The 20912-nt window shown below is 50.7% G+C and overlaps 1 protein-coding gene across 1 annotated transcript in view; it reads right to left on the bottom strand.

The window, feature by feature from the left end:
- Window positions 1–273: 273 nt before the first annotated feature.
- XPO6 (exportin 6) overlaps window positions 274–20912 on the bottom strand; it is a 99123-nt gene continuing 78484 nt past the window's right edge. The window contains exons 13-23 of the mRNA XM_034669559.1: window positions 19500–19623; window positions 16595–16739; window positions 15102–15248; window positions 13996–14185; window positions 9508–9663; window positions 8307–8421; window positions 7960–8131; window positions 6177–6338; window positions 3941–4039; window positions 3553–3783; window positions 274–977 (exon numbers count right to left, since the gene is read on the bottom strand). Of these exons, the coding sequence (XP_034525450.1) occupies window positions 876–977; window positions 3553–3783; window positions 3941–4039; window positions 6177–6338; window positions 7960–8131; window positions 8307–8421; window positions 9508–9663; window positions 13996–14185; window positions 15102–15248; window positions 16595–16739; window positions 19500–19623 (1643 nt within the window). The 3' untranslated portion in view covers window positions 274–875. The remainder of the gene's footprint in view (window positions 978–3552; window positions 3784–3940; window positions 4040–6176; window positions 6339–7959; window positions 8132–8306; window positions 8422–9507; window positions 9664–13995; window positions 14186–15101; window positions 15249–16594; window positions 16740–19499; window positions 19624–20912) is intronic.

Below are 20912 nucleotides of genomic sequence, written 5' to 3'. Positions count from 1 at the left end.
CCACCTAGACTCCACACCCACCCCCACCGCTAGGTGAATCGTACCAACAACCCCCCACCGTCTGACTCTGGGAAAACAGGGGCCCTGTGTCTTCCCGGGGCTTACGGGAGAGGCTGTCTCGGAGATCCTACCCGAGTCGGCCCTCCTCTGCTGTGCTCTCCCAGGGCCCCGCCTCGGGCATCATCCCTCACTGCCCTTCTCCCCACCAGGATGGCCCCTCCACCTGCACACGGGCCCCAGGTGGCTGAGTGGAAGGACGCTCCCTGACCAGTGTTTATATAACAACAACATAAGCATTTTATTTTTTCATTAAGCTTCTTAGTTTCTTAGTATCACAATGGAATGATGAGAAAACAAGAACAAAAAACCCACAAGTCTGCAAATCTCTGACGAAGAGCAGAGACTTCAAGGCAATCGGAGGGGAGGGCAGGAGAGGCTTGACAGAAGTGCCAAAACAGTTCCAGCATCAAGTCTCTCCGGGGCCGGCTGGGCCGGGGGTGGGGGTGGAATGGTGAGAAGGTGGCACTGTCATGAGCGATCCTTGGCGTTTCTGCCTCATGGCTGTCGCCCGCGGGCGGCACACGGACCAGCCCACAGGCTCCCCTGGGGCCTCCCTGGAACCTGGCCGCACGACCCTCTGCCTGCTCCCGACGCCCTGGGCACTCCAACCAGTGCTAAGATGCACCCTGAAGCCAGCTCGGCTGGGTGGGCAGCAGGAGAGGAGCGTGGAGAGGGGCAGGGGCCAGGCAACGCTGTTCAGGGTGCGAGAATCCAAGGAGGCCGAGGCCTGTCCGGGAGCCGTCTGCGGCAGAGGGCGGAGGTGAGGCAGGTGGCAGCAGCAGGAGTTCGCGTCCCTCAGCGTAAGCAGGCTGTGCCTAGAGCTTCACGGTGCCGGGGGGCAGGCTGTCGTTGCAGAGTCTGTAGTAACGCAGGTCGTTGACCAGCCTGTGCACACTCTGGGTGAACGAGGGCAGGTCCTGGAAGGCAGGGGCACAGCTGCAGCCCAGTCCCACCCAACACCCCAAATCACCCCCCAAACCCACCCCAGCTACTTCGATCCCGTGGTGGGCCTGAGAGGTCTGCAAATGCTTTATAAAAGTCAGAACTTCGATTCATTGAGGCACCATGTGTCAGCAAAGGCCACATGGGAGCGAAAGAACAGAAGTTAACACTCCCCCAGTGCCCACCACGTGCCAGGCCCTGCCCCAAGCAATCCAGACGCTAAGTCACTCGAACTTCACCACGAGCCTGCGATGCAGGTTTCGCTAGTGCCCCCACGGGAAGGGTGGAGAAAGTGAAGCAGAGAGAGATTCCGAAACTTGCCCCAGGTTCCACGGAGGAGAGGGAAGGGGATCCAAAATAGACTGGCTCCTGACACGGGTTATGTCTGCCAACGCACACCTCTCCTTCACCTTAACAGGCCAAGCTGCGTACGCAGACTCCTCCCCCACCCAGGGCTCCGGGCAGGCCCTACCGATCAGGAGGGACACCCCAGCAGGAGCCCACAGGCTGCAGACACCAACGGAGAGGGCCCCCCGCAGCTGGAACCTCCATCTCTACCGTAATCCAGCCAGACCACCCAAGGTCGGCCCCCTCGTGCTTAGACCGGGATCACTGGCCGCCAGGCTGCAGGTCCAAACGTGGAGTAGCAACGGTGCCTGCCACAGAGCTGGGGGGACCCCACGAGGCTGGCGCTGCCGTGGCAGTACCTTCTAGAAGCCCGCTGGCAGGGCCCCTGCTGCGCCCCTCGGCCCATCCGCCCTTCACCTGGCAAACCTCCTCTCCTCTTCAAACTCACCTCAAAGCCTGCCTCTGCCAGAGAGGCCCCAGCTGGCGAGGCTGGCCCCTCCGCTCCTCACTCTCCAAGTGCCCTTGGCTCCCCCAGCATGGGGGCCGTGCACACTGGCTCCGGAGCCAGAACACCCAGCCGGGAATCCTGCTTCCTGGCTCCAGCATTCCCAAGTTCTCTAACTGCCAACTACTGGCTGTGCTCGCTGAGCCTCGGCTCGTCTGTGAAATGGGATCCCTAACAGGACCTACGCTTCGGAAGGTGGCTAGAAGGCTTCCAGGAGCCGGGGCACGTGAAGTGCTTGTTCCAGTGTCATCCACAGAGGGTGATGCCACCCGTCTTCCCAGCAAGGCTCCCTTGAAGGCGGGGAGGGCCTGGGGCCCCAACGCCCCACACAGGGCCTGAAAGCCAGCCAGTTTCAGGTACACGGTAAACAGATGAACGAAGGTGCGGGTCCCGTTACTTATCTGAGCCTCCAGAAAACAAACCAAAGGGGTGTCTTTTTGATCAGTGGCTCCCAAATGCCAAATTCAAATGTCCTGGGGGAACTCAAGAGTACGTTTCTGTCTATTTAATAAGCCCCCCAGGTGCACTGCTGCAGACCAAGACTTGGAAGCCACTGCTTAAATCAAGAAGCTGACTGCTAAGGACATACATCATTAGAAACGGAGGATTAAATATTAGGACGTGGCCTCAAGGAACAGGAAGGAAAACTGCCCAAGTGTCTAAAAGAGAGCTTCCAGAAGCTCAGGAGAAGACAAGACAGATTCCGGGGAAAGCAAGACTCCAAGACAAAGGAAAATAGGAACTGAGTCTAAGAGGAAACTACCCTGATGCGTATCACAGATGAGCTAAGCAAGGAGTGAGCAGAGTCTGCTCCAGCAACAGCCACGTGTCAGTCTGCGCGCGGAAGTGGGAGTGCGGGCAGGCCGCTCTGGTGCGGGAGGCAAGGCAGGGACCCCATGAGGATGGGGGAGAAAGGTTTCACTCTGCCGCATGTCAGGTGGTGAAGGATGAAACAGACTCGTCCCATGGGAAGAGTTCCACAAAAGAGCCTAGCAGGCAAGTGCAGCGACACTAACGGCTGAGAGGGGAAGGAGGGCAGGTGAGTGCCCCGACAGGACACCCCGGGACTGGAGAAGCTGGGTGCCATGGAACGCAGATGCACCGGCAACGATGGCCCCGTGTGGATCCAGCGCCTTCACCACCCCAGCCCTATGCCATCCCTGCCACATTCCCTGGGCGGACAGCGGGGGTGGGGGGTGGGGACAAGGGTGAGTCCTGTGGGGGCTCCTCCCAGGACCCGACAGCAGGCCAGCCCACACTGAACCAGGAGGCCTGGGCAGAGCCCAGGGTCCCACCCGAACCCTGGGGGGCCTCAGTCATGTGGCTCCTGGGCACCAGACTTCCCAGCCTATCTACAAGCTCAGGCTATAGCGGCTTAGGACCCGGGAGGAAACAACTGAGCGCAGGGGGGCGGTGTGCTCGATGCGGTGCAGTAAGCATGAAGAAGCAGAGGCAATCAGACAGACTACTGGGGCTGGGGCCGGGGCTCCCGATGGCTGAGACGAAGAACACACTTGCTGCAGAAGCCCACACCGTGGGCAGGCGTGGGCCCCCGCGTCCACTCGCAGCACCGAATCGTTCAGGAGCCACCAGCCGGCAGGCCACACGCGGAAGCGGCCGGCCCCTTCCTCCCTGAGCCGGCGCCAGGGTGAGAGCCCACGCTTGCCCTCCCTTTAGCCTGGCCTCTCTCTCCTCACCCGATCCATCTTGAAATTCCGCCCCAGCACATTTTTCTGGTTGGCATCCACGCCGTCACAACTGGTCAGAAACTCTGGGAGGAAGGCTGCAAAGAAGCCATCAAAGTCCACAGAGGCCATGTTGTAAATGGCGATGCCAATCTCCTCCTGCAGAAGGTCGTGGGACTTGTGAACCAGGACCTGCAGCAGCACGTTCACAAACTGGAATAGCATGGCGGTCCGGAAGATCTTCTGCAGACAAACAGCCGGGTGAGCGAGGGCACGAGGGCTCGCTCCGCATCCCAGCCCACTGCCTGCCACGCGCCCAGTGGCTGCCCCAGAAGGATGGGACTCCACCCACCCCACTGACACCTCAGACGAAGGACCCTTTCTGAGAAGGGGCGCTGACCTTGTGGTATAGCTTCTGCTTGGTGTTGAGAGTTTCCAAGTAGAAGAGATTTTGTTTAAACAGGTGGATGTCCGGCTGGAGAAAGGACTGTCCAAAAGCCTATGGAATAAGACCACCGTGTTATGAGGAGCACTTAAAGCACCTCAGACCGGGCCCTCCTAGGGCCCCCACCCCACACCGAAAGAGCCAGCACTCCGCAAGCGATTCCTCACGCCCCTGGCAGGACGAGGGCACCCATGGCCTTGATTATTCTGGTCAGATCTCCGAACATTCCCGAGTAGTCTTAGCTCTGAAGTCCTCCCCACTGGGCCTCACTTCACAGATTGGTCTCACCTTGACCTTCTGTAACAAACCTCTGGATCCCTCCATGGATTCGGCCTTCGAAGCGAGACGCTAGTCAAGTGACTCTCGTCAAATCCTCATCAACTCCAGCGGACTCTGAAGCCTGCCTCCTGCCTCCCCTCGAACCGACTCCTCAACCTCTGTCAGCCACACGCCCTTCCTTGGCTTCCAACTCTTAAAAACCACAAATCCTGGGAGGCTCCTTTAAACCGGCCGCCTCTGCCTTGGGGCTAAGCAACAGCAAATTTTTAAACTGCCTTGCAGTTTCTGGGCTGTCAAAGTTATGAGTTCTAGGGCAAAAAGTAAAACCCCTTCCCTGCCAGAAAAATCCCCAAGCCAACGATGTGCAAATCCCCACTCCCAATGAGCTGCTGACGGCTCTGTCCCTGTCCCCAGCCCGGGCTATGAGGAGTGTCATAATGCCTGCCGCAGCAGTGGGATCTCCGTGATGCCCGAGGGTTTTATTTATTTTTTTAAGTTGCGTTTACTGAAGCGTGACACTGAGTAAAAGTCACTCTTTTGCGGTTCACCCTTGTGTAATTCTGACACATGGTCATCTAACCAACATGACCATCGAGACACACAACACTTCCATCTCCCCCAAAAAGTTCTCTTGTGTCAGTCTTCTCCCCCTATCCCTAGGCCACCACTGCTCATTCTCTGTCCCTCTGGTTTTGCCTTTTCCAGAATGTTACATGATGGAGTGGAAATCATTTGGTCTGGAGCCTTTGGGGTCTGGCTTCTCACCCAGCATAACTATTTGGAAGTCATCTACGTTGGTCTCGGTGTCAGAGTATGTTCCTTGTTACTGTCAGGTAGCAGTCCCTTATACGCATGTGCCTTGGTTTATCCATTCTAGCTGATGGATACATGGATTGTTTCCAGATTTAGGCAATTATGAAAAAAGCCACTATAAACACCCGTGGACACGTGGCACGAATATGCTTTCCTTTAGCTTAGGTAAAATGCTTAGAAGTGGTTCGTCAGGTAGTGACTACATGCTCAACTTCATAAGTACCTGCCAAACTGTGAAGCTGTTTTCCAAAGTGGCTTTCACCAGCCTAGGAAGGGGCCAGCACCATCTGCCCAAGAAGGTGTAAAAGCAAGAAAAAGGTGAAAAAGCTGAAGTGGGGGTAGGAGCAGAGCAAACACTGACTATTCCACACCCAAGGCCAAGGTGGAGACAGAAGGGCAGTGAGAGGCCAGGGGCAGGGCGTGTGCTTATCCAGAGAAGAATCTCCGCGCGAGGGGTGCACGTGTGCGTGCTGGCAGGGGGCTCAAGGCAGGAAGGGCGGAATCCCACTGACTACCCTGAGAAGAAAACCTTGCACTGAAAAAACAAATCAAAACAAAAATTACTTTAACCTGGGCTTAGAATAAAAAGTTCTACAATCAAGTGCGGAACAAGGACAGCACCGGACAGCAGCCACCAGGCAGCCCAGCCATTCCCAGCAAGGGAAGGCGCCCCGGTCTCCTATGGCGGGGTGGGTCAGCCCCCCAGAGAGCCCGCTCACAGGGCAGCGCTGTCCCAGTGTGGTACAAGCCAGGATGGGCCTCAGTGTGCTGCAGGCAGTCCCCTCACACTTGGGGAGCACCGGACAAGGCATACAGACAGCTGCTGGGCAGACGCTAACTCAGTCAACCTCACCCTCAACCCACGAAACAGGCAGCGTTCTCGCCACTTTACAGATGAAGAGACTGAAGCTCCAAGAACTGAACCAACTTCCCAGGTACTCAGAGGCAGCACTGAGCTCTGACCAGAGACTACGTGGCTACCCCATACACCAGGGAAGCAAACCAAGGGACAGACAGCCGAGGGACCCGGGTGGTGTCCAGAACGAGGATCTCTGTCCTGGGACCAGCGGCAGCCTCACCAGCTCCTCCCGCACATTACCTGCATGATGGCACTGAACTGAGGCTCGTTCTCCATCTGCTCCTCAGTGATCCCCCTCTGGACACTGGCCAGGACCGTGGACTTGAAGAAGTACCTCCAGTTGTGATGGAGCGTTCGGAAAAGGAGCTCAAACAGCTCAGCCTTCACATCAGGGGAGGGGCGCTGCAGAGACACACAGACCCTCAAACCTGCGCTCCCTGAGGCTCAGAGCAACAGAGAGGCTTCAGCGATGCCTGCAACAGGCACGCAGAGTGTCAGTGTCCCACCCACACGCTCGTCCGGTCAAGTTACCCTCGGGCCAGCAGTTCACACCAGGCGTACTTTTGCAGAGACATGATGCCCGGGCCAGGGCCAACGGACCCTTTATTCTTTTATTTATTTATTTATTTTAAACAATTTCTTTAATTTCTTAAAGATTTCATTTTTATGTAATCTCTATACCCAATGTGGGGCTCGAACTCACAACCCCGAGATCACAAGTTGCATACTCTACCCACTGAGCCAGCCAGGCACCCCGAGGGGCCCTTTTTCTAACAGAAGCACTCAGCCCTCTAAGCCAGGAAGAAAAGGCTACCGAATGGCAGAACAATTAGGAAAATGGGTTTCCTGCTTCGAAAGCAGCTGATGTGACCTGTCACATCTTCTTGCTTGTGCTGTTCCTTCTCCCAGGATAAAAAACGCTGTCCCAGCTAACCTGCTCATCTTCCGCAAAACAAGTAAGAAGCTTTAAAAGCAGTTCTGCCCTCTATGGACCAGGAGTTTCAAGAGCCCTAGAGCCACGGCAAGCAGCGGCAGAGGGCCTCCGGGCGGAGGCAGCATGCAGGGCTACCAGCTCCCTGGGCCTGTCTCCTCTGTCACTACTGGCAGGATTCAGGAAGAAGTGGGAGGAGAGGGAGGCAGGCTCAGCAGTATTTTCTAATTGAACCCAAAATCTCCAAGTCACTGGAGGGCATGCCAGGTCACAGTATTCCAGATGTCTCTGTAGAACTCAAAACTGTAAGGCCCAGATATATTTAATTCAGTCTTGATTAAAATTAAATTGGGACTTAAAAAGGTTAGCTGCTACTGAACTATCACATAAAACGTAGTTAAGTCCATACTTATTCTGGATCTTGTCACGCTGAATGTCTGCTTCCTAAGGACAAAGAGCGTTCCTTTAACAATAAAACCTTTGAGCAGTTCCAAGAACTAGCCTATATCCTTGAGATAGTGGATGTTCTTACTAGGAAAGTACACTTGTTACAATGTTCACTGGAGAAAACCACATATTCACCTAAAGTTATATATCGTTGGCCAAGGCAGACTGATCTCACTCACCAACCAACCTTGCTGTGCTTCCGCTACACTAGCTCCGATTAATTCAACCAACATAAAAAGACTGGACCTGGGGCGCCTGGGTGGCGCAGTCCGTAAGCGTCTGCCTTTGGCTCAGGGCGTGATCCCAGTGTTCTGGGATCAAGCCCCACATTAGGCTTCTCTGCTGGGAGCCTGCTTCTTCCTCTCCCACTCCCCCTGCTTGTGTTCCCTCTCTCGCTGGCTGTCTCTGTCAAATAAATAAATAAAATCTTAAAAAAAATAAAATAACATAACATAACATAACATAAAATAAAATAAAATAAAAAGACTGAACCAAGCTAAAAGCATTCTTTCTTGGAAAAAATTATTTTACAAGAAAAATAACTAACAAATTCGCTTTAAAACTCAATGAATTTTCTTCACTATTTCATTCCCCCCCTAGGTGTGGACAGAAGTCAGCACAGGGAACCGGCCCAGCCCCTCGTACCTCAGCGATGATGGGATACACCTGCTCCATGCACAGGGAGATGATGCTGGGGAGGAAAGGTCTGAACACCTGGCCAGGCTCCTGGACCACCACCTGCAGGATCTTCAGGAACTTCTCCACCACCCGGCAGCCAGTGCTGCCTTCGTGGAGGATGCTCTCGGCCAGCTGTTCTCTGCAGACAAGGGGAAGCACGCGGTAGGCAAGGAAATGTTTCTCTGGGGGCCAGCATGAAAACCAACGCTTGTGGCAAGTGAAGAAAAGGAGCAGAAAGTCCCAGGCTCTGTAGCCGGGCCCCATTACTTCTCCCTTTGGAGCCTGGAAGCCACGGACAGCAGGTCTGCAATTACCTGGTAAACATGTTGAGGAAAGTCTGTATGATCTGCTCCGTGAAAGGCACGCCCATCTGTACTCTAAGGCCTCGAAACAGAGTGAGGAAGAAGCTCAGCATCTCATCGGTCACGTCTAAATGAAGGCACAAAGCAAAACGGTCAGAAGCCCGCACACAGGGATAAATGGAAGCCCCCTCAGCTTGATGGCCTTCCTTTTGCAAGCTGCACTACCATCTCGCCCGAAGCCTTCCTGCTGGAAGAAGTTTCCCCCATGACACCAGAGCCCACGATGGATAGTGGAAAACCATTAGGGACAGGCCAAAAGAACAGCTCCGGTGTCGTGCACCTCTGGCTGACGACGGCTCACTAGAGGAAGTGAAGGTCACCAGGCAGCCGCCCTCACTGCCTGGCATCCAGTGACCCTGAATTCTCACTGTAGATGGATCATTTTGTGCTCACACTGATGGAGCTATTCAACTGGGTCGACACCTGAGTGCTCTTTCCATTTCTCTCTCTGACCACTAATCTCTGCACTGGGGTCAGGGGTTAAGTGGCTGAAAGTGGATAATGACGGTGTATTCAGGCTGAATGACCGTGGCCCATTAAAGGGATTAATTGCAGAAAATACTGGTTACATTTAGTCTGGTTCCACTCGCAGATCTGAACAATCATCTCGTACAGTATGTTTTGGCTCTAACCTCACGCACTCTGCTTACAAGAGGCAATCAGGGAACGCGTGCTGCCTGACAAGCTCCGCTATGTCCCTCGTGACTGACAAGACTACTCTATGTGCTCTCATGAGCCAGGCCACGTGCACGGAGAGTCAGACAGCCTCTATCGGTGATGCTGATGGAGGGTGGAAACCACGTCAGCAAGAGCCACCCTGCCATCCAAAGAAATAAGCAGCACTCGTGGGATGAAGTTCTCTTTCCTCTCCTGTACAATGAACCCATCACCTCAACCTCTCATGTTCTGCCCTGGGAGTGGCAAAGACTTAGAAGTGCACGAGACAAGATGCCCCAAGGGACTCCGGGCCACACGACACAGGTGCAAGGCCCAGGTGAGGGCTCCGTGGCGCCTCGGCCCCAGACTCCCCGTCCCCACACTCCGCCTTCAGCGCCAAGGCCCACACCGCCCACTAGGTGTGCCCTACAGAGCCCAGCAGTCACTCTGGGACTCATCAGCACCCGCCACCAGGGGGCCTGCCACCAGCGCCTACCTGACTGGTGGATAAAAGCTGGAAAGAGGGCCAGGGAGACCTGCACGGATTCCTGCAGTGACTGGTAGCAGATCTGCCGGGACTTGGTGGACTCCCCGGAGATATTCTCCACAATGTCTTCTAAGACACTAAGTGTCTGGTGGATAATCACTTTGGCTGCAAATCGAGATTCAGTGCATGTTAGGACTTGTCTGAGGATAAAGCAGGGTGACGGGGGACACAAGGGAAGGGGGGACATTTGCACAGGTATTCAGGGCACAGCTGCGGAATTCTTGCTAAAGGAACATGGTCTCTCTTGACTGAGTTATCTCTCTCTCTCTCTCTCTCTCTCCCCTCTCCTACATCCTTTTCTCTCTTCTTTTTTCCCTTTCTACCGCCAGGACTCCGCTGGCCTCCCTGCTCAGTTTTTGCCTGTCTTCTGTCTCTATCCACAAGAAACAAGCCCACAGAGAGGGAAAGATAAAGTGTAGCCTCCGGTTAGGTGAAGGGTAAGAAGATAAGCTTCACAAGGGAACTACCCCAGGCGAGAACGGACACACGCAGATCAGACACGCCGTCAGTTCAGATATACGTCTAGCCGGGCGATCCCCATCAGCACCCGGAGCACACCTGCTGCTGCTATGCTCAGGAATACACCGTCTGGGCCTGGGGCCTGACAATATGTACGATGATTATCATATGACGCTGTGTTATTAACCACATCTACTCGCAACGAGATCCTGATGTTAAGAGCTCACATGATGCCTCCTCACAGCGCCCAGAAAGCAGAGGCAGTGGCTGGCAAAAGGGCGGGAGCTCGAAGGACACAGCAAGGGCCCAGCTCAGAGGAGTCCCAGAGAAACTACAAACGAGCACTAGATGGCTCTACAAGCGGGGAAGACCCCTTGTCAGGACACTGGGGAGAGCCAACAGCCCCAGCTTTGCAGGGCTGCTGTGAGCATGACATACAAGGTTAGAATGTTTCCAGCAAAGTGCCTGGTGTATCAGAAGGCTCAGCACAGGGAAGCGGTCATCCTTCCCCAGCACTGGTGGAGCTGGCTCTCGCCCTTAACACAGAGCTTGCCCCCAGCTGCTCCCAGAAGCCCCCCATGGCTCAGCCTGAGCTTGGCAGACTCAGGTGGAGACTCAGCTCCTTGGTGGAGCTCCAGAGGCAGAACTGGAGGCTGAGAGCTGGCCTCCACCTGGCCGCACTCCCTGGGCCGCCCCGGCCCCCCACGCTCACCAGCCTCTGTGGGGGCTGAAGCAGCTTCCAGAGAAGGGTGCAGCAGAAAGACTCGATGCTCTGGAGGTGGATGCAATCAGGTTTGACTCCTGACTCCACCAGATTCTAAGTCTGAAAATGTGGATAGACAGATACCGCCACCTCACTCAAAGGACTGAGCGTGACTGAAAATAATGGTTCATAACACGCCTGGTCTTCTAAAGGCTGGTCACGTGGACGTCGGCAAGTGAGCCAAAGACCCATGCATCATACTGAAGGAGCCACTCACACACCACTACTCCAAGCACGGGGACTTTAACTGAGCCAGGAAACTGCACTTGGATCAGACGTTTCTCTAAGAATACATACGGCGCAGGGAGAGCAGTTTAGGGGGAAAAGCCAACAGGGTAGAGACCAAAATCTGACCTCTGATGTGTAAGGAAATTGAAACAAGAACCAAAATGCATTCACAGAAATGTACAAGGGGAAACTGAAAGCACCATTAATATGTAATAGGAAAACAGGTATAGAAAGTGTGGTACTTCCACGGAATAGGAAGTTCCCAGACCGTTAAAAACAATGCTTTCAAGAACAAAGGAGCAATGTGGTGAAGAATCAGATCTGGAGCCATTCAGACCCGGGTCTGACTCCTGACCCTACCACCTTCTCTCTCTGATCCTGAGCAACCTACACCTGCCGCGGGGCGGGGGGGAGAGCGGGGAGGGGCAGCAGGGGGGGCACTTGACAAAAGAGGGACCTGCAGGCACTGCCGGAAGCAGGTGATCACACTGGGCATGCCAGTAACGGGACACACGGAAGTTGTCACTGCCTGGGTGGTATTCCTGCCCAAACTGCTGGAAACAATCAGAAGAAGAGCTTCCAGGACATTTTATGAGAATATGGGTTTGGATTCTTCAAAAATGTCAATGTCATGTAAAACAAGAACCAGGAATGCTTTTCTGTATTAAAGGACTGGAAAGATGTGACAACCAAAGAGAACACATGATCCCAGACTGTATCTTAGATGTTTAAGAAGCAAAAGAGGCCACTCTGGTAGCACCGGGGGAACACCTGACTGCAGTCTATGTGTTAAATGCTGTTACTGTCACCAGAGTGTTTGGGTTATAAGAGAGTATCTTGTTCTCAGAGATAAAGGTTAAGAATTCCGGGATAGGGGCGCCTGGGTGGCACAGCGGTTAAGCGTCTGCCTTCGGCTCAGGGCGTGATCCCGGTGTTATGGGATCGAGCCCCACATCAGGCTCCTCTGCTATGAGCCTGCTTCTTCCTCTCCCACTCCCCTGCTTGTGTTGCCTCTCTCGCTGGCTGTCTCTATCTCTGTCGAATAAATAAATAAAATCTTAAAAAAAAAAAAAAAAGNGTCAGTCAGCAACTTACTTTATTTAAATGCCTCAGTTAAAAAACAGAATGGGGGGGGGGGGCGTTGAGAACGAAGTGTGGCAAAATATTAACAAGTGGTAAATCCTCACGTAAGATATACAGTTGTTCCTTTACTTAGTCTTTCAGCTACTCTGCAGGTTTCAAAATTTGTCAAAGTACTAAGCTGCAATGGGAAAAACTTTCCAGACCTTCATGTTATCACTTGGAGGACGAGGAGAAGACAAACCTCACTGGGCTGCAGGGAAGACTGAACATCTGTACAGAAAGTTCTCGGCCCAGCACCTCGCACACAGGGAACACGCCACAGATGTTAACTCTACTGTTTAAGTCTGTCCCCGGGGGAAATCGCTGCTCCCATTCAGCAGACAGCTCCAGCACGGGGTGGCACCCGCTCTGCAGGCAAGCTGCGGCCGCACACCCATATGCTCCAGCCAATGAAACGTGAGTGGAAATACAAAGGACAGGTGTCACCTGCAGGCCGGTGCTTGGAGAGCCACTGCACCATCCCCTGTGCCCCCGGCCCAGCACAATCATAGATCGCAGGGCGGCCTTCAGCAGCCTGGGGCGAGCGACCAGAATAATATGCAGGACGTCCCCGAACCCCTTGACCCCGGCTGAACACGTAGTAGGAGCAAGTAATACATCTTTTCCTGGATTAAGCCACTAAGCTTTCGGGATTGCTTGTTACCACATAGCCTATGCTAACTGATAATAAGCATGTGTAAGATAAAGGGAGAAACAGACCACTAAACTTTCTAGAATGTGATTCTACACTAGCTCTACCTAACCCCTGGGCAAATCACTTTGTCTTACCCTAGTTTCCTGAGGGACTAAATCAGGATAATAACAGCATCTAACCCATAGGCTCACATGGGAATAAAGTGAATGAACACAAAACACTGAGACCCAGGAGCAGACAAACACCAGACTGTTAAGGGCAGTGCCAGCACAGCCAGAGATGCAGAGATGGAGAGAAGATGGCCGGGCAGGGGCCCCGCGCACAGAGCACCCTCACTGACTCCGCCATTCTCATGCAGCCACAGAACTACAGAAGATATTAAAACAGAGAAAAAGGAAGACAACAAGATCGCTAAAATGATTACTTCCTAAAATACTGAAACAGGAGATTTAAGAGTTTTTCCCGTCTTATACTATTCTAATATTTTTGTACAATGAGCACTTGTTAATGCCCCTAATTATAATGTTCTTAACAAGAATGTTGAGTACTTACTGCTATTTCTAACATTTCACACAGTGTTTTTGTTGATATTCTATGCACAATGTCTTCCAATGTTTCAGTATTTTCTTAGTGTGAAAATACAGTATTTTTTAAATATTTCTATAAAATCTGTACTTTCTGGAAGACTTCTCAGAGAAATCCGATGCCTTCTACTTGAACTGAGTTTCCTTGATTCATCTTTCTCCTCCCTTTGAATATAAACAATCAGACTTAAAGTGTCATTTGTGAAGATACCAAGTTCTTTCAAAGCCCCTAAAACACGTTTTTAGAGAAAGGTTAAAAATAGTTTCAAAAGACAGTACTTCAATCCATTCTGCCCCATGTGCAGAGGTGAATTGCTTTGATTGCTTATACAAGTGCCTGAAATGGATCAATTAGTCACTGTAGATTTTTTATCCACAGAAGGCACCATCGATGGTTTACTTATTTTTGACATTTTAACTAAGAAAAGGGGTGTCCTACATTCAGGAACTAGGTCCAGCGGACGTGTTCACAGGATTCCACAGAGAAGCAGGACTCCAACACCCAAGGCTGGCTCTCCACCCAGTGGCCGTGTGACAACAGACAGGTGAATGCCTCATCGGCCAGAAAGGAAGACAGCGCCTGCCCTACCTACTTCCCCAGCTGTCCCTGTCTGGGGGACACTTACTGTCATCCAGTGGCATCTTCCTCTGCGGGGTGACAGCACTGGGTTTCAGGTCGCGATAGTCCCTTGAGAGTGCAGAGATGAGGCTGGCATGGTTGATGGAGCGCACAGGCCACTGCTGCTCATTCTCGGGGAGGTTCGGCCACGGAAGCAGCAGAATGTTAGAGAGGGCTCGGCACACCAACACCTGAGCCTGGAAGAGACCCCCACAGGCGTCCATCAGAGGGCGAAGAGCAACACACAAGTGCATGTGACACGACCTAGGCACCCACCACACATACACATACACACACACACACACACAACCTCGGGCCTCCAGGCTCCTCTCTCACAGGCTGGGCCTGGGGCTTTGGTCCAAGTCTAAGGTAATGCAGGAAGGAGAGAGAAACGAAAACACTAACACTTAGTCTGGGTCCAGCATATTCCAGGCTCAGCCCTAATAATCTTTCCTGGTGCCATCCGTTCCCCTCTACTCTGGTACCAGAAGCATCACAGAGGGAGAAGTCACGGCCACTGCAGACACTGGCTTTCAACACCCTCCGAGGAACTGCTCAGAACAGGGCTGAGAGTGCAAGGCCATAAGAGAAGCTCTTACAGTCAATGTGCCCTTGGCGCTGGGTCAAAAGCAAGACGTTCACATCCCAGGTGCTTTCAAGTAACTGCTCGAACTGCCCTCTGACACCTCTGTTTTGTTTTTAAACTTCTAGCCTGAGCCTCCTGAAGGAGTTTATGAAAATCCTTGTCTGGATGGAGTGTCTCTACCCTAAGAAAACAAATGTAACAACAAAAACGGACTATTTTAAACCAAAAAGAGTGCAAGGGGACTCTGACAACACCAGCCAGATCACCAGCTCTCAGAGCAGCACCACCTGCATGCCTACCAGAAGGAATTTTTTACGTCCTAATCTGCACATGGCGCGGCTGCGCTGGGAAGGGCCTAACGAGAGAGCGCGGAGACCGCCTTAGGTGCCACCTGTGGAGGAAACCGTCTCTGTGGGCGTGGCCTGTAAACCTCAATGAGAAAGAAAGGCCAGCCTCCTCTTCCTCGGCCTCCCCAAGTTAGAGCCACACGGCTCCATGGCCGGTGCAGGGTGGCCCCAGGTTCTCACCTTATCGACAAGTCGCTGAGCAGAGGCGTCGGTGATTCTGTTGAACACTTTCTGCACCGCGGGGATGCTGATCAGAAAGACGGGCCGCACGGTGGTGGCCAGGGAGACCAGTAAGTGGCACGCGGACAGCAGCAACTTGTCTTGGACCTGGAGACAGAAGAGGGCATGTCAGCTCGCTAGCTCTCCTGGGAGGCTGCTATTAGAAGAACTTCAATGAGGCAGCCACGAGCCAAATATGGTACCGGGAGCCATTATACCCCCTAGGCTCTGTATCAAAGCAGGTTCCGGGGAGGACACCCAGCAAGGAGATACCCTCCTCTGTGCCACATCGCAGCTCCTGACGTCAAGCCGGAAGCGCCCCCCTCAGGTTCCTCTTGTCCTTAGTCACCGACACCTCTGGGCTCAGTCACTTCTCAGCTCCACAATCCCACAGCAAATTCCTTGGCATACCATTCAAACTACTCAGGATTGTTCATCTCACTCCTCTCGTTCCAACCAAGCCAACCTCTCTCCATCCACCTTTCTGTACCCCACCGGTCCACATCAGGCTCTTCCTCCCCTCGGCATGCCAATCAAAACCCTGGTTCAAGGACCATCCGTCCCTTTCAAATTAGCAAAAGAGAAAACTCTCTATAGATAGGACCTAATGCTGGTAAGACCGGTGGAAAAAAAAAAGCACACCAAAGTGTCATGGGCATGCAGAATTATTTTGGAAAGAAAGACTATTAGAATTTCCTAGGACCACAAATTATCCCTAACCTTTAATCCCACTTACTCTAAGAAAATCACCCAAAAGGATAAAGCTAAGTTCGGGAGTACATGCATTTCAGAATTATCTAGGATAACTTTTTTTTTTCAAATGGAGGCAACTTTAACGTCCAACAATGGCTAGGTAAATTACAAATTATATAAATCCCCCCATGGAACACTGTAACTCATTTACAATTACAATTACAAACTCAACAAAAATTTACGAAAAACAATATACTGTTCTGTTAAGAGCAGCACAGAATGCTACACGTGATTAAAACTACAAAAAGACAAACATCTATATGCTATGCAATATAAACTGGTGGTCTTCTCGAAGGACAACCTGAGTAGAATCTATCAAATTTACTTGGATACACCTTTCACTCAGCAAATCCGCTTCCTGGAATCCATCCTACAGGGATAGACACACCAAGAACTAACTTCCAACCACAGGAAAATTATAAACCATCCCCACTACAAATCACAACTTTTTGGTCTCTAAATTTGAACAGTATTTTACATTTCCACGATGAGCATATATTCATGTGGGACTTAGCTAAAAAAGTTGTATTTGAATTTATGTGGACCGCAGTTCAAAAGGAACATGAAATGACACATGGTTCTATCAAGTGGTGAGAATTAAGGGTCTAATACCAAGCAAGATTTTGATTCTACAATAAGTGGGTATTTGGACAGAAGGACAAAGAGTCAGCTATGAAGTGGAGTGCCTGCTATTTCAGGACCTTGGTGCTGATCAGAGGTGTGACTGCATCCATGGTGGTGGAGATGAGCGTAACAAACTGCTGTGTGTTCTGCCGATGAGCTTCACTGCAATACTGCGCTAGCCAGTGAGAGTAAGCCTGCAGAGCAGCCAGGGACTGAGCGTGCCTGCAAAGGGAGAGAAGATGCGATTTTAAAGGTCAAGGTCAAAATATATTAGCATTATACTTATCTCCATGGGAAGGAAGAATTCCACCCAGTGTATTTCCTGTTCTAAGATACGTGTGATGCCACAGAAATCATTTCCTTGCTCAGGTAGGACCTAAAAATGAAAACTCACCGTCTAAACCTTGCCACCGTTATCCCTAACACAGAGGCAGTCAGCCCTCTACCGAGCTGTGGCTCCTTTTAGTGGAGAATGCACTTCAGAAACCAAGAGCCTGGGTCCTCAGGGGAGCATTCTTTCTGGGGTCTCACTGCTCCTAGGACCTTTTAGGGGACAGGACTAGGACTCAAGCGGACACCATGTGGAAATCAAACTGAGCATCAACTCAGGAGGGCAAACTGACCTCGAGTGCCTCCAGATAGGATGCAAGACCAACACACTGCCACCTCTCTACTGCTCTTGCTAAAAATGTTAAACACCAGTCTCATACAGTACAGAAACAACTAGACAAATCCAGATTTTTAAAGATTTTCTTAAAAAAAAATAAATAACGTCTAAATCTCCAAAAACTCAGTTTCTCTTTCCCTCTCTTCCTCGCTCTCCTTCTCTCCCTCTCTCCCCTGCCCCCCACCAACATGCACAATCTGGGGAGCTGGTCTAGATTATAGAAGGTAAATGTAATACGTGATTCATGATTAGTTAGGCCTTAGGTCAAAAGAAAAAAAGGTATAAAGGACATATCTGAGATGACTGGGAAAACCTGAGTATGGAAAAATATTATATATATACATATATATACACATATATATACACATATATACATATACACATATATATACACATATATACACACACATACACGCACAGACACACATACGCTCTTAAAAATGCTACATATTGGGGCACCTGGGTGGCTCGTGCTTAGTTGAGTATCCCAACTCTTGGTTTCGACTCAGGTCATGATCTCAGGGTCAAGAGATCCAGCCTGGCACAGCACAGAGTCTGCTTGAGATTCTCTCCCTCTCCCTCTGCCTCTCCCTCCACTCATGTGTGCTCACTCTCGATCTCAAATAAGTAAATAAAATCTTTTTTAAAAAATGCTAGATATTACTATATCCATGACAGTCTTTGAGTAACGACAACGGTATTGTGGTTAGGTAGGAGGATGACCTTGTTCACAGAGAAACATGCTGAAGGGTTTATAGGTGAAGTGACATGTTGTCTGCAATTTACTTTCAAACAGTTCCCCTAAAATATAAAAAAAGTGTGTGTTCACATGTGTATACAAAAAGAAAGGATAAGAAACAAAAGCCAATGGGGCAAAATATTCATAACTGATGAGTCTAGTCTGAGTGTTAGGGTGTTCACTCTATTTTTCCCCTTTTCTGCAGGTGGTAACTTTCTCAAGATAAGAAGGTACGTAAGCAAAGGTATTAAGTACCTTAAATAAGAAAATACAGGTAATTCATAGCGACCAAGCAGTTATTTTGTATTTTGTATTTTATATTTAGAATTTTACCCTTCAATTTTGAGTATCAAAATTAAGAAAAACGACATCAAAGTCTGCCTTTGGGGTCTAGGAATTTCAGTCAATCTATCAAATTCACAGAGTTCCATAAGGCTGAAGAGAGGGGGTTCTGAAACTTCCTGAAATTGTGTGCAAGATGTTGTGTTTATGAGCAAATTAGCATTTTTCTCGGCAGAAGCTTCACAGTTTTCTCTAGATTCTCAAAAAGGAAAGCCATATACATATACACACACACACATATATACATATATATATACACACACACATATTCTTTTTTAAAAAACCCAAACCGCTATAGTAAATAACTCTCTATCATTTACCTAATTTGCAGCTCAAGAACTATCTAGAACAGGGGTCAGCAGACTTTTTTTGCAAACACCAGAGTATAAATATTTTAGGCTGTGCAGGTCATACATACTCTCTCCATCACAGCTACTCAACTCTGCCAATGTGGCACAAAAGCAGTCACAGACGATATGGAAATGAATGGGCATAGCTGTGTTCCAATGAAACCCAATTTATGAAAGCTGGCAGTGGCCCGGATCTGGTACAGGCCACAGTTTGCCAACCCCTGCTCTGGTCTAGAGCAAGCCTCCTGGGGAGTGTTATCTCTGGGATATGGCCCCATCTCCAGTCCCCATTCCTCTAGCCCTTCCATGGTCACTTTCCTAATGGCTCTCCACTGTCCAAAAAGTCAAAGCGTGGTCCCTGAATGTCCTTCAAAATCACCCAAGTTCCTGTGTAACAGGCAAACACCCAGGAGCCTCATGCCATCCTGCTGTCATCAGAATCTCTGAGAGTGTGTGTTACCCGAGTCATTCTCCATACGCTACAGTCTCAGTCACTGGCCTACAGGATAAGACTCGTGGCACTTGAGTTATTTCCGCTGTAGTCCTCCCATGCCTACCCGGCGTCCTCTCCCACCACACAAACTGCTCCCACCTCCCTGACTGTGGGACCCTGCAACACATCTGTGTCTTGGCTAGGCTTCTCTTCCCTCCCTTCCTGCCCACTCCATACACCCTCTGCTCTCAGCTCTCACCTGCCTGACGCATTCCACTTACTCCAACCACCCCTGCCGCCAGACAATCAATCCTCTCTTCCTAGCTTTGGAGGAGGGAGTCTTTCTCCTCTTCATGGCAACCACCGCTGTTCCTTTTCATCTATCAACTGACTGGGGGCTGGAGGACTTGGTCTTTCCCGAGAAAGCACCAGCAGCCCACTTCGTACTTACACATCGATGAGATCAGGTTTCAGTACTGACGGCACAGCAGTTTCAATGTTGTACAGTTTTATCTGAGATCCATACAGAGTGACTTTGACCAACCTGTTGGCAAAGAAACAGGTAAGAGGAAACACTCAGCTTGTGGACTAAAGTAGACAAAATGGACAAGGTACCAACAAAGGTCCTGAGGGCATTTTTCCATCCAAACAAGAATCAAGACCAGACCTTCAATTTTACCCCAAAGATCTAATCTGAGATGTGCATAAAGATTTATACAAAGATACTAACTAAAGCATGATTTACAGACCCAAAAAATTTTGAACACAAAATAAATATCTAACAGGGAAATACAGTATAGTATACACCATAAAAGTGTTTAAAATGGAAGTATTTTATGTTGTGTATTTTACCACGACAAAAAATTAGAGAAAAAGTGAATGTTTCAGATGGATAGATATATGAAAAAGAAAATATAGCAAAATGTTCACTGTAGAATCTAAGTGATGGGTATACATGGGCATTCACTGTACAATTTTTCCCACTTCTCTGAAGATTAAAAAATATTCCTGTTAAAATATCTGAGAGAGGGGCCAGGACATAAAGCAAACGTTTTTAGAACAAACTAAAGGGTTTTTACTTCAAGCACAATCCTTTCAAAAGCAAGTTGCTGAGCCTGCTGGCTGCTCAAGGGCTCACTGGATACAAACGAGCCCTCAATCCAGGAACTGAGAGCCAGCTCTATGGGGAAATGGAAACCGCATCTTTCATTAGAGACGGACGTTCGTTTCTGGGCAAAGGAGAGAAGCTGGAGGCCTGGCGAAGTTCTGTCTGTGCCTGCTCTGTAATGAAGCCTGGGAGCAGGTCTGAGGCGGAAGCAAGGGAAGACAGAAGGTGTTCTTCTCCCGCAGTGCCCCAGTGTAGAGCTTCTCAAGCTACACTGAGCCTGGGGAGAACCCACCTGGGAGCTTGATACCACGCAAGCTCCCTGGTCCGACCCCACAGACCGACTCCGTGCTGGCGGGGAACTGCCCGGGAATCTGCATTCAGGGCTCCGTGCATGTGGACCACACTCTGAAAGCTGCTCCTTTCTGAAGGGAGCAGAAAGCAGGACTTCCCTAGAAAACCACAAGCCTGAGTCCCAAAGCATGCAGGGTTGGAGAGCAGTCAGAAAATAAGGGTCAAAGAGCCAAGGGCTCTCGATCGGAAGTTCTGGGAAGGGGCCGGCGTGATAACATACGCGATGCACCAGCGTGCACCTGGCGTGTAATTCTCTAAACCTCTCTCCGCTCTGCCCGGTGAGAGCATGTTTCAGCGGCGCCGAATATATTCATGGTATGCAACCACCGCCACGCGTCCCCTTTACCTTTTCATTCCATAAACTCAACATCTGTATCCGCTGAAGAACAACTCCACCCCGCCCCC

This window comes from Ailuropoda melanoleuca, chromosome 10, assembly GCF_002007445.2.
Source record: "Ailuropoda melanoleuca isolate Jingjing chromosome 10, ASM200744v2, whole genome shotgun sequence".
In the NCBI taxonomy this organism is placed as follows: Eukaryota; Metazoa; Chordata; class Mammalia; order Carnivora; family Ursidae; genus Ailuropoda; species Ailuropoda melanoleuca.
Note: the sequence above shows the minus strand (reverse complement) of the source record. Positions and strands in the feature narration are given on the sequence as shown.